The sequence below is a fragment of the Paramormyrops kingsleyae genome, chromosome 12, assembly GCF_048594095.1.
Source record: "Paramormyrops kingsleyae isolate MSU_618 chromosome 12, PKINGS_0.4, whole genome shotgun sequence".
NCBI lineage: Eukaryota > Metazoa > Chordata > Actinopteri > Osteoglossiformes > Mormyridae > Paramormyrops > Paramormyrops kingsleyae.
The window spans coordinates 27364658-27376886 of NC_132808.1; the positions used below are offsets into that span (position 1 = coordinate 27364658).

The window sequence follows — 12229 nt, forward strand, 5'->3', positions numbered from 1 at the left end:
CACCTATGGGGTGCCCTAGATCCCTTTGTGTAGGATGTGTAATTGACAATGGGGGGTGTTCCGCAAAGTCAGATTCCTCAATTTGATGGGTTAACTTAAGCTAGGAGTCACGATTGTCCAATAGGAATGCTCCTTACTTAAACTCCTACTGGACGATCATGATATCTAGCTTAAGTTAGCCCAGCTAACTGAGAAATCTGGCTTCGTGGAACCCCCCCTGGTTACTTCACATCAGAGTGTGACTGTTCTCGATCAGTAGACGCTGTGTAATGGTGGCACAGGCCTCTAGGCATTAGACCCTTCTGCTGGATGGTAGGAAGTCCTTAATCACGGCATTGTCTTGTCCGGACTATTTATCATGCTGCCTGGTCGCTCTCCTTCACCGTATCCTCAGTGGGTTCCTCCTGTGCTCTTGCAGGCTTCAGGAGTCTGCCCATCGAGGATCAGATCACACTCATCCAGTACTCCTGGATGTGCCTCTCCTCCTTTGCCCTCAGCTGGAGGTCCTACAAACATACCAACGGACAGATGCTGTACTTCGCGCCCGATTTGGTTTTCAACGAGTGAGTGAGACGCCAAGCGCGCCTCCCCCACCACGTCTGACCTTGTCCGCTCCGCTCAGGCCGCCCACAGAAGACAGAGATACAGGTTGACTGAGTGTAACAGTCGGCATCTACACGAGGGAGTGTGGAGATCGCCCAGAGAGTGCTTACAGAGCAGGACACACACTGCAGGGCACACACTGCAGGACACACACTGCAGGGCACACACTGCAGGGCACACACTGCAGGATGCCACACGTCTTATGGCAGCCATGCTGATGATGTCATTTAACAGGTGTAGCAAGGAAATACAGTAGATGGAAAAATTCACCCTAGTACTCAACACATTCCACTAACAAAAGCTTGCCATGCCAGTACATTCAGGGATCTGCGAGTCAGTACCACCATGCAGGAATTTGAGTGTGTCAGTCGGGATGAACACTGTAGAACGAATAAAACGTAAGCTTTCATAAGAACATAAGAACTATACAAACGAGAGGAGGCCATTCGGCCCATCGAGCTCGCTTGGGGAGAACTTAACTAATAGTTCAGAGTTGTTAAAATCTTATCTAGCTCTGATTTAAAGGAACCCAAGGATTCAGCTTGCACTATGTTATCAGGAAGACTATTCCATACTCTGACTACACGCTGTGTAAAGAAGTGCTTCCTTAAATCCAGTTTGAAATGTTCTCCCGCTAATTTCCACCTATGGCCACGAGTTCTTGTATTTGAACTAATGCTGAAGTAACTATTCGGTTGAACAGCATCCAAACCCTTTCATAAGTGACTGTTAACTGCACGAGCAAAATTGCACTGACCCCTGCAGGTCACTTTCAGAATGACCTAAAGCTGATGTCACCAAACAGTACACCCGTCCCCTCGTGTCGGAGTTTAACTTAAGATTGGATCTTGCCAAGGACTCAAATCGTTACAGCCTGTTCCTTTCGGCACAGCGGTCATAAAGGCAGGCAGCTAAGGATGTGTTACTTTGGTGGTGACATTACTGTCCCCATGTGACTCACATGGACTCTGACCCGATTCCAGCTTCCCAAAGGGAAACCCTAAGCCATGGGTCGGACCACACTTACGTGCAGTTTCTTAGCTCCTTTTATGATGTCACACCAGTAGCGACAAAAAGCTAATATTATTACAAACGAAAAGAACATTTTAAAGCATAAACCAAAGACATCTTTGAAGACGCTTGTAGGAATGGTCTTAGAATTCAGCCTGCCGTCTCTTCATCTGTGTCTGGTCTGCCAGTGTTCCGTTGCTCTCAGCCTGGTGTCCGTGCTGCTTCCACCCATGCCTCTGTGGCTCCCATTGGCTGAAGAGGTGATTCTGTAGTAATTATTCAGCGGATCTCCCATAGCAACCAGGAGCTTGTTTGTCGGGAGAGGTGAGCGTTTGGAAGTGAAGGCAGAGGCTGATGGAGTTGGGGGCCTGTCCAAGGTGCCGGTCCACTCTGTGTCTGTGCAGAAAGGCAGCCATCTTGCTGCAGCAATGGCAGGGATCCCCAACATGCAGATGATCAGCCATGATCTGGTGTGATCTGTCTCTCAGTCATGTGTTTTGCTGCCTGTTAGTCAGACGGATCCCTAATCAAGGCTGGTAACCAGCCAGTCTGCTGGCAATAGCTGCAGAATTCACACCTATTTAGCATTCGCAATAACCAGTTGTTTTGCTTATTCTAAATGACCATAATATACTCAGGATTGAATGTTCCCTTAAATAATTTTGAACAGCTGAAAGACTAAGAGCACAGCAGACATGCGGAGTTTCACAGAGACAGCCTCCCCCCCCCCTTAGGATTCGGATGTAATGGGTTTAGCGGACCAGGAGATGTTTTAGCCGTTTCGCTAACTCGTGCATGAGAGGATCCAGATTCCCATTACCGTGTGACATATGTGGAGTGCATCTCCCATCCTCTCAGGGCTGGCTCCGCCCCCTCGCTGTTTCCTGGGGAGGATGCCATCCTGTCGTGTTACGTCGTCCTTGTTAATTTCTCTGCTGTGAGCGTGAATGCATGTTGCACTGAGGTGAGATCTGGTGATGTGTGAATGTCGTTCTGCAGGGAGATTTCAGGACATCTTATACCCATTAATGCACAGACAGCAGACAGGTGATGTTGATAGATCACCCTGCCGCTTGCGTTCCGTGTGCAGTGTGGTGTCCTCCAATGGTCCCGGGTGATGTGTCCTGACCGCCTATGTCCTTCCCTCCCCCACCACCAGGGAGCGCATGCAGCAGTCAGCCATGTACGACCTCTGCGTGGGCATGAGGCAGGTCAGCCAGGAGTTCGTGCGGCTGCAGCTGACCCACGAGGAGTTCCTAGCCATGAAGGTTCTGCTGCTTCTCAGCACAGGTGAGGGCGCTATCGAGGGGAGGGGGGTCACACTGTTGGACTGGCCCTCCCTGTACCAGCTTCCACGTTTCTACCCCACACGGCATATAATCTGATCTGAGTCACATGCATGCATACAAAGACTTCGGTATGGGAGACGATGTTATGAACAGGTACTTCCTGGTTCCTGACCTTATCTTAATTCGCCGAGTGCTCTGTTTGCACCATGCTGAGTGCTTACATGAACATTAGGACTCGAAATCAAACCGGCCCTGACTGCCTCAGAGGTGTGGCGCACGCTTTTCGCGTGAGGAGGAGGCGTGGGGTTAGACTTTAAGGGGTCCTGCAGTGCTCGCTAAGTCGGGCTCTGGGCCGTCGTCCAGAAGTGCCTGCGTTCCTCGATTTCCTTCAAACGTGAGCCTGAATATGGAAGGAGCATTCCTTCTGCTCAGGGCAGCCTGGCAGGAGAAAGGAATGTCATGACGATCTCGGCAGAGAACCTTCAGCTGTATCTGCTGGACAGTCAACAAAGAAAAATGCCAGTTTCACCTGAAACTTGATATTGTGAAAATGGCCGTACTTTAACGAATCCCCGTGTTCAGCTGTCTGCGTTTAAGCTCTCAGGTTTTATTTATCCCTTACGTGTCGGAGTCTTTTCAGGACTACTACACAGGGCTACTGCCATTCACAGGCAATTAGCGACATGCTAAGCGATAAATGCTAAGTGTATGCTAACTTGGAGGATTTATGTAGAACAGCATAATATATAAAATCTGCAGGTATCCGAAACATAAACTTTCATAATTGACTGTTAATTGCACAAGATTTGAGGCTGAAGCCGAACGACCAGAAATGCTAGATCGGCCTACTGATGTAATAACGACATGCTGCTTTTATTGACTGAAAGCTGTTTCCATGGCGATGCAGGAACAGAGAATTAGCCTGTTAAGCTCTTAGTTTTTACTTCTGTTGTTCTTAAATCTTGTGGCACCTTTAGATCTTTTAGCCCATTAAAGCTCACACATAATACCCATAATCCTCTTGGTTGTGTTTTCTATTGAGAGTTTCATTTCATAGTATTTTTTTTTACTGTGTTTATTCTCATCGTTAGTTGAGTATTTAATGTCCCAGGGTTTACTGCTGAGGAATACAACAGCACTGATGCCAGGGGACTCAGGTGCGACCTCCTCAAGGCTGCTGTTAGATTTGTCATATTGTAGCGAAGCAGTGACGCCGTAAATGCAGGCTGCCCTTGGCCTTCCTGGGTGATGAGCCCTTGTCCTGAGTTATTCCGCCAGCTGTGGGTGTGGTGGACATGTGGTCTGTCGACACCAGAGGGGAGCTGTAATCGGAGCTGGGGCCATAGACCAGCGCTTTTCTGACTGGATCAGAGCAGCCGAGATCACCTTCCCATTCAGCACCACTTTCAGGCCGAATGGCATGGACTCGAATCACAAAAAACAGCATATGAAGAATCGCGCAGTGGTGAAGCTGAGCAGGAGGGTGTAAATGGTTAATAAGCATTTCCACTGAGTAAACTGCCTAATTAGTGCTGCTACTGCAATGAAACAGACATTGGACAGGACAGCATTACTCTGGCATAACTGGTGGACACCGTGTGGGTCAGAGAGTATGTGGGGGGGGGACATCATGTCGAGATCCTCCTAAGCAGCCTAATGACAACCGGAGGGTCCAGGAGGAATCCCGGGAATGCCGTTTGGCATCTGGGGCCGGTGTTCCCGCATCCGTCATTTTCTGCTTCGTGTTGAAGTTTGTTGGGCTTTGCCGGAGTGTCAGTTAAGCCCGCTGGCTGTTTGAGATTCTGGGCTTGACTTTCCGGTTAGACAGACCTGCAGTCGTTAAACAGAACAGCTTCATTATTCGCTGCCTGAACTTCTAATTTATATTGTCTAAATCTGATTTTAAAATGTTTTCTCTCTTTCCCCATTTCATGTTTGCTATTCAGCATTTCAGCTGATTGGTTCATGATGGTCTGTTAAGGATAGGACGGACACCCATTGGTCCTGGCTTAGGGGACCGTGGGCTGAGTCATCCAGTGACAGCTCAGATTTCAACTTAAGCGCTGAAGGAATCTTGTGACCTGGCAGTGTAGGTTCCCAGACCAGAAAACATCCTTCCATTTGATACCAGCCACCTTGTTTATCTCCACATGCTTGCCCACAAACTGGTGGCTAAGGCTGAGAGCCACTGCTGGGAATCGGTGATCTGTGCTGGGTGTGTGAGCCGTCCTCTACCCAGCCAGCTACCTCTCCCACTTCTGTAATCTAAAACCCTTCCGGGGTTTTGTCAGGCCGGCTCTTATGAAATGCCATCTTTGTAAATGTATTTTTAGCTTTGTCATTTGTAAATGATGCTTGTGGACTAGAAGGCCCAGGTATCGACGAGTGTCCCCATCCACCGTCACCTTTGTGATGCGGCCCGTCTGAGCCAAACCCTGCCGCTGGTTTCTCGAATCCCCTTCTCTTCATCAAACTGTAAATGACTTCCTGGATCCACTTTACAATAAGGGCCCCCTTTTGCTACTTGTAAATGGTAGTAACTCATTAATAAAAAGAAAACTGTGTTGTAACTTGTTTAAAACTGTCTATTAATAATTTATAAAGTGTTACAACCTAATTATTAAACTAGATTATAAACCATTCATAAACCCTTTATATGAGGAGCCTTATTGTAAAGTGGCACCGACCAGAAACCAGCCCAGTGTTAACAGCATGTGTTAAGGTGAGGGCGACAGGCGGACAGGGCGACAGGCCGATAGGCGACAGGCGACAGGGCGACGGGCGACAGGCCTATAAGCATCCTCAATGTCAAAACCCTGTCCCTACAATACAACAGACTTGCTTTTGAGATGATTGTATTTTGTATGTTATGGTGTAATGAAAATGATTTTTATAAATATTTTAAAATACACTATAAGGGCAAAAGTATGTTACCACCAGCCTGTCCAGCGTCTCACTCTGAATCACAGGGTATTAGCATGAAGCCGGCTAACCCTTATTTGCTATGACGGCCTGTACTCCTCTGGGGAGGCTTCACATTAGATGCTGGAACATTGCAGGTGGGATCTGCTGCCATTCAGGTTGGGTATTGATGTTGGGTGATCAGGTCCCCCTCTGTGAGCTTGTGTGGCCCCCACTTTGAAGCTGAACAGCTGAACTTGCTGGCAGATCTTTCCGCTTCACAATCACTTCACTCGCTGCTGACCAGGGCAGCTCTAGCAGGACAGACATGTGGGGATCCGACTTGCTGGAAAGGTGTCCAGTGACAGTGCTGGGCTGACTAACCTCTTCTGTATGACCCCCCCATTCTGCTGCCATTGTCTGATGCTGTAGGTTGCATGACTGTGTGCTTAATTATACTGTACACCTGCAAGTCAGCAATGGCTGTGGCTTATGCGACCAAATCCTGTAATTACTAGGGGTGTCCCAATACTTTTGTCCGTAAAGTGCACATTCAATCCCTTGACGTGGTTATAGGCAGTGCACAGTGACCATTACTTGAGCGTCTTCAAAGACCTATAGACCGTGTGGTATAAACACTGATACCCAGTGGAGGTTCCTAGGCGGCGTCGAGTGTGTGATGAGCTGCCTGTGACCTCGCATGCTCCTCTGACCCGACAGTTCCTAAAGATGGCCTGAAGAACCAGGCGGCTTTCGAGGAGATGCGGATGAACTACATCAAGGAGCTGCGGAGATCCATAGCCAAGAGCACGGGGCCCTCGGGCCAGACGTGGCCACGCTTCTACCAGCTCACCAGGCTCCTGGATGCCATGCATGACGTGAGTACACAGCAGGGTGCTCCCAACACGTACTGGGACAGCGGGAAGCTGGGTGGTTTGATGTGCTGCTCACGCGGCAAAATCCTAACATGGGTCCCAGGAAGGAGGGAGCTGGGTCTCTGAGCAGACCTACTGATGGTTACCCGACTCAACCCGACCCTTAGATGACCCTTAGAGGGCTGGGAGAACACGTGGCAATTTACAGGAACGGTTCAGTTATACTGTCACAAGTGCCGCTTACGATAACAAGCCAAACAGGTGCTGCGATTGGGGCTTGTTATTCGCTGGAAGTCAGGAAGGGGATATGGGCACAGATGAGGGAGTTCTGGAATTCGGCAGTGCAAATGTAATCACAAAAGGCTGCAATCTGTTCATTTCTCCAGCTGGTGGGGAATCTTCTGGACTTCTGCTTCTACACCTTCCGGGAGTCCCAGGCGCTGAAGGTGGAATTTCCTGAGATGCTGGTGGAGATCATTAGTGACCAGATACCAAAGGTAGAATCAGGTCTGACCCACACACTCTACTTTCACAAAAAGTGACTCCGGAGGGAAACCCTGCAGAAGAGGAGGAGCTGCCTTAAATTAGCCTGAGCCGGTCAGCCCCGTCCGATGCCACAGAGCCGGGAGCTCGGCCTACCACCGGCTCTGGTCAGCTGGACCAGCCAGGAGGAGAATAGCGGTGGACGACACTGAAAAGGACTGAACGTCTACCCCCCCCCCCCCCCCAAAGACCACTGCTTGAGTGGATATAAAGCCATTGGTCCCGCCTCTGTATAACACTCTCAGTCACTGGAACCTTAACTCGCAAGTCCTTTAATCATGCCTGGTTGAGGATGCAGGATGCCAATAACTGTATCTAATGACAATTTCAGCAGAGACCGTTTTGTTTTAAAGCAGCCATCACACACACACACACACACACTTACACCCTATAGACATCCCTGAGGAAATTTAGGACATCTATAAGGGCAAATGCAGGTATAAATGTGACGTAATTTAAGGGCTTAACCAACGAAACCATGCTGTAAATTTAAAGAGATGCGATTCAGCTTTGAAGAAAGACTAAACACAAGTCAGGCATTTAATGCGTACATATGACCTCAGCGGCACGGAGCGGAGGAGGAGGAAGAAAAGAGGATGACGTCACGTTTGAACGGCACATCCTGATGACCGTAGGCGAGAGGTGAAATGGTCACAGGTTGGGGGGCTTTTATGTGGTTTCTGGCTTCAAAGACATATGCGAGTTTCCGTACCGGCCTAAAAGTTCTTTTCATATTGAATTAATGTGAGTTACCTCACCTCTCCTTTCTATGTGCGGTGGGCCGACAATAACATTCCCCGGATTTTTTTTAACCCATCTCCCAGGGTCTATAGTTAAAACTGGCACTCTGTGCAAACCCCCGAAATTCCAGGAACCAGAATACAGATTTCACATTCTTATAAGTAGGCCTATGTTTTAGTCTGCTCAGATCGGCGATAATTTGTAACAAGGTAATTGTAGTCAGTACAGCATTAAAAATATATCTAAACACGTAGGCTGAAAAGAAATCCTCATAATGGACAACAAAAAACTGAAGATTGGCAGAAACTTAAATTACACCTGGGACCTGAAAATGAACTTATAAATTGTCCTTCAAAAATGCCCAACGAATGAAGATTTGTACTTGACAAAAGCCTGTAAATTTCATCCCCTCCAACCAAACCAAACCGTCATCAGAGCTTAAATTAATACTCCCCGAAGTAGGGTAACATCTGCATTAATGCTAGTAGTCTGTATCCCAGCTGACGATATGAGAGCTGAGAAGCAGCGATCGGTAAGACTGCAAGGAGTCTTTAATTTGGGAGGAGAATCGGGAGAGTCGATAGTGATCTGCCTTTTCAGTTGTCATCCCTCATATTGGAACCTCTGTCGCCTGCTTCACACACAAATTATCGGGCATTAGTATTCTTTAACTTTTCTTAGTTAAAAGAAAATGTGTGTATATATATAATATCTTCTTACATTGGACCTGCAAAGATTTTATAATATGGTCTTGCACTTGACCTGCAATGGAAGGAGGGCAGAAAACTACACAAGGATGATATTAATATGATAAAAATGAAGAGCGAGCATGTAGTTTACCCACCAACGATTCCTGCTCTCTTTGCTGCCCTATATGTTGCTGTTTATAAATTGAGGATTCTGAGATAAGCTATAAGGATGTATGATACTATGTGATAATGGGCTGTAGGAAGGACAAGAAAGTATTTTTTGGAAGAATTATATTTTGTCGGAAAACATGTAAGTCCATTTTTTTAAAATATATTTTTTGTAAAGTAAAATGTTTATGCATGCTTACTGAGGAGATGTTTACAGTGTATTTACAAAGGAAGCGTGGTGCCTTTATCTTATATGATTTTCATCCTGTTGTAAATATTTGGAGCCGATCTGCGGATGAGTAACACGTTTCTACTTCAGATTTTTTTTTCTGCGCCTCCTGCTTCTGCAGCGTCCTCGTCGTGTCTGAAGCTCAGCCGGAAAGGAGACGTGAACCTGAAAATGTGACAAATAGGTTGCTAAGCTTCTTTTAGGTGCTTGTTTATAAGTTCACTTAAGCAATATGGTGGCTACGGTTTTTCGCTCGTTTACTTGAATCAATCTGCTAAAATGTTCCTCACTTTTCAGTAATAACTCCAAGCAACTGACCTTTTCCCTCCTTTTTTTGTGACAGACACATGTTTGTTAGTTTCAGAGATCGCCAAACTGAAATGTTATTTTACTGATGTGTCATTTCTTTACGTTATTTTTTTACACTCTGCATTGGTTTTGAATACGATTATTAAAACAGCTTGAGTAGAATAAGGGATTAATTCTGTGTTTTTTGGGACATAGTTCTTCTCTCCATGCTTTGAAATCATCTTTTGATTTAGTGTCAGATGCAGATGCGTGCAGGCTGTCCCATCGCCACAAAGCCACCTCGAAAGGGACACTAATGAAGTCACAGCCCTGAGTATCACCGGGCGGTCCGGATGCTTTCATTAAATATGTGTGTGTGTGTGTGTGTGTGTGTGTGTGTGTGTGTGTGTGTGTGTGTGTGTGTGTGTGTGTGTGTATATATATATATATATATATATATATATATATATATATATATATATATATATATATATATATATATACATACATATATACATACATACATACATACACACACACACACACACACACACACACACACACACACACACACACACACACACATACATACATACATACATACATACATACATACACACACACACACACACACACACACACACACCTTAATATGAAATACTCACCAGCTTCCGCCACCTAATTCCCACTCCGTCAGCGGCTCCCTATCTGGTTTCGCCTCTCCCTCTGGAGCGAAGCATTGTGTTTAGACGCTTGATACCGTGTCCTTAAATGACCGCGGGATTAACGCAGGGCCAGTTTATTACGTTTAATATTACTGGTGTTTAAAAAAAAAACAAAAAAAAAAAAACAAAAAACAATCCCTCATTCATGCAGACGTGGACGGCTAATCCGCTGAAAGCCGAGACGAGCAAGGAGAAAAGCAATTAATGACCGACAGTCAAGGCCACAGTACGGAACTAATTTTAGATGAACAGATTTAATAATTAATTGTTGATGACTGTTTTTGTAGCCATTAAAAGGCGCACTTGGGATCAGGAAAGTGTTTTGGGGGGTTGGAGCAGCACGCGGGACACGCCGCTGCTCGCCCGGCTGGTACCCCCCCTCTCGCCCCCCCCCCCATCCTCTCCTGCATCCTGCAGCAGTTTAGGGCCAGTAGGTGCATGCCTGTCACGGGATTTATATCCCAGGCATTTCTGTACTGGTTTAATCACTGCGAAACGCGAACCGAAAAGCGGCAGAGTTTCCCCCCCAGTAAGAGTGCAGACAATCGGGCGGAGTTAAAGCACGGAAGTGGCCTGCGTCCGCTCGTGAAAAGGGTGTACGGTGCAAATCAAAAAGGCACAAGAAAACATTACCCAAAGACTTTTTTTCCACAATTAGCTCTGAATATTAACCACAGAACCAGTACTACCTTGAAAATAATAAAAATACGATAAATAAAGTTTTAAATAAAACAAATTCAAAGAAATGTGTTTTTTTTCCAGATCTCATTGGTAATTCATGTTAAAAATGGAAAAATAGTTTGGCATATAATAATAATAACCCTACCATATATTACACCACGTTTGTTTATTCATTTCAATCAACTGAAACCCCCAGCGTTTCACAGTGAATGCCACGATAGATGAGTTTTTGTGATATGTCGTGAATTATGGGGGGATCTGTTTTGCTATGGTTACTTACTGAGCCAGAAAAATGCAATGAAACAAAACACCGTTCAAAACACCACACAAAAGAACACAAGTAAAAGTCAATGCCAGATCTGACTGAGTCACATATGATGAGAAGCACGTGGGGGTGTAACATTTCCCATGAATGTGGAGAAGAGGACAAAGGTAAAGAGAAGGGAGAAGGAATGACACAAAGGAAGGAGAGAAAAATTTCCAAGGGAAAAAAGGAGCACAGATGGAAGGAAGGTAAGAGGGAACAACGGTGAGGGAGATTCGGAGACTCAGTGATCGATTTAGAACAATGAAATGAAGACACACTGCCAGAGATTCACAGTTAACCTCGTTACGACTCCCGGCCGCTTGCAAACGTGCCCAGTGTGCAGGCTGCACGCAGCGTTCCCCCTCCCCGCTGGCTGGATCAGCCCCATCTCCTGGCCAGTCCTCTGCCACCCCATCTGGAATTGAGAATATTTTTTAAAGGACACATTGAGTTTCCTTTTTTAATTAGACATGATGTTGATGAAAACAGGGGAGTTCAGCGGTGTGATTGTGGACGTTACCTTGAAATGTGGGGCATCGTGAGGGAACAGGGTCCTGGTTCCGAAATGCGGGGCATCGTGAGGGAACAGGGTCCTGGTTCCGAAATGCGGGGCATCGTGAGGGAACAGGGTCCTGGTTCCGAAATGCGGGGCATCGTGAAGGAACAGGCTTCTGGTCCGGTCACCACCCAATCTTCCACAGAAGTCAACAGGCTTTGGTTGTTTTCAGGTGAAATCCAAAAGGCCATATATTTTGTATAACGTGCAAATTTTTGCTCTTGATTGGAGTGTTGCATAGATAAATGTAGGCAGACTAATCAAAAGGAGCAGAACCGTGTCCAGGAGGAAGAACCACTTCCATTAAATTGGGCTCTAAGCGCTCATGGGTGGTGGTGGATATTACTGAGGCTCGTGGAGGTAGAGGAGTGGGAGGAAGGAGCCAAACTGACATGCAAGATGAAAAGCGTCACGAGCGCAGCCTGACAGTCACCCAAACCTCTGCGCCTGATGCGAGAACCTTCCAGAAGGCAACAAGCTCTGAATATATATTATACACATAATATCAGAAAGCCAGGTGCAGCACTGCAAAGGTAAAGCCGTCCAAAAGTGCAGGACTTACCCCCATGACCCCCGTCAACACGTCTCAGTCATGCTAATTAAGAGACAGTCTTGTTCCAGGC

At 46.5% G+C, this 12229-nt stretch overlaps 1 protein-coding gene across 5 annotated transcripts in view; it reads left to right on the forward strand.

Moving 5' to 3' along the window:
• LOC111833165 (mineralocorticoid receptor-like) overlaps positions 1–9523 on the forward strand; it is a 68835-nt gene extending 59312 nt beyond the window's left edge. For all 5 annotated transcript variants that reach the window (XM_023791143.2, XM_023791151.2, XM_023791159.2 and 2 more), the window contains 4 exons: positions 419–563; positions 2774–2904; positions 6525–6682; positions 7066–9523. In XM_023791143.2, coding sequence (XP_023646911.1) covers positions 419–563; positions 2774–2904; positions 6525–6682; positions 7066–7221 — 590 coding nt within the window. In that variant the 3' untranslated portion in view covers positions 7222–9523. The remainder of the gene's footprint in view (positions 1–418; positions 564–2773; positions 2905–6524; positions 6683–7065) is intronic.
• The last annotated feature ends 2706 nt before the right edge of the window (positions 9524–12229 follow it).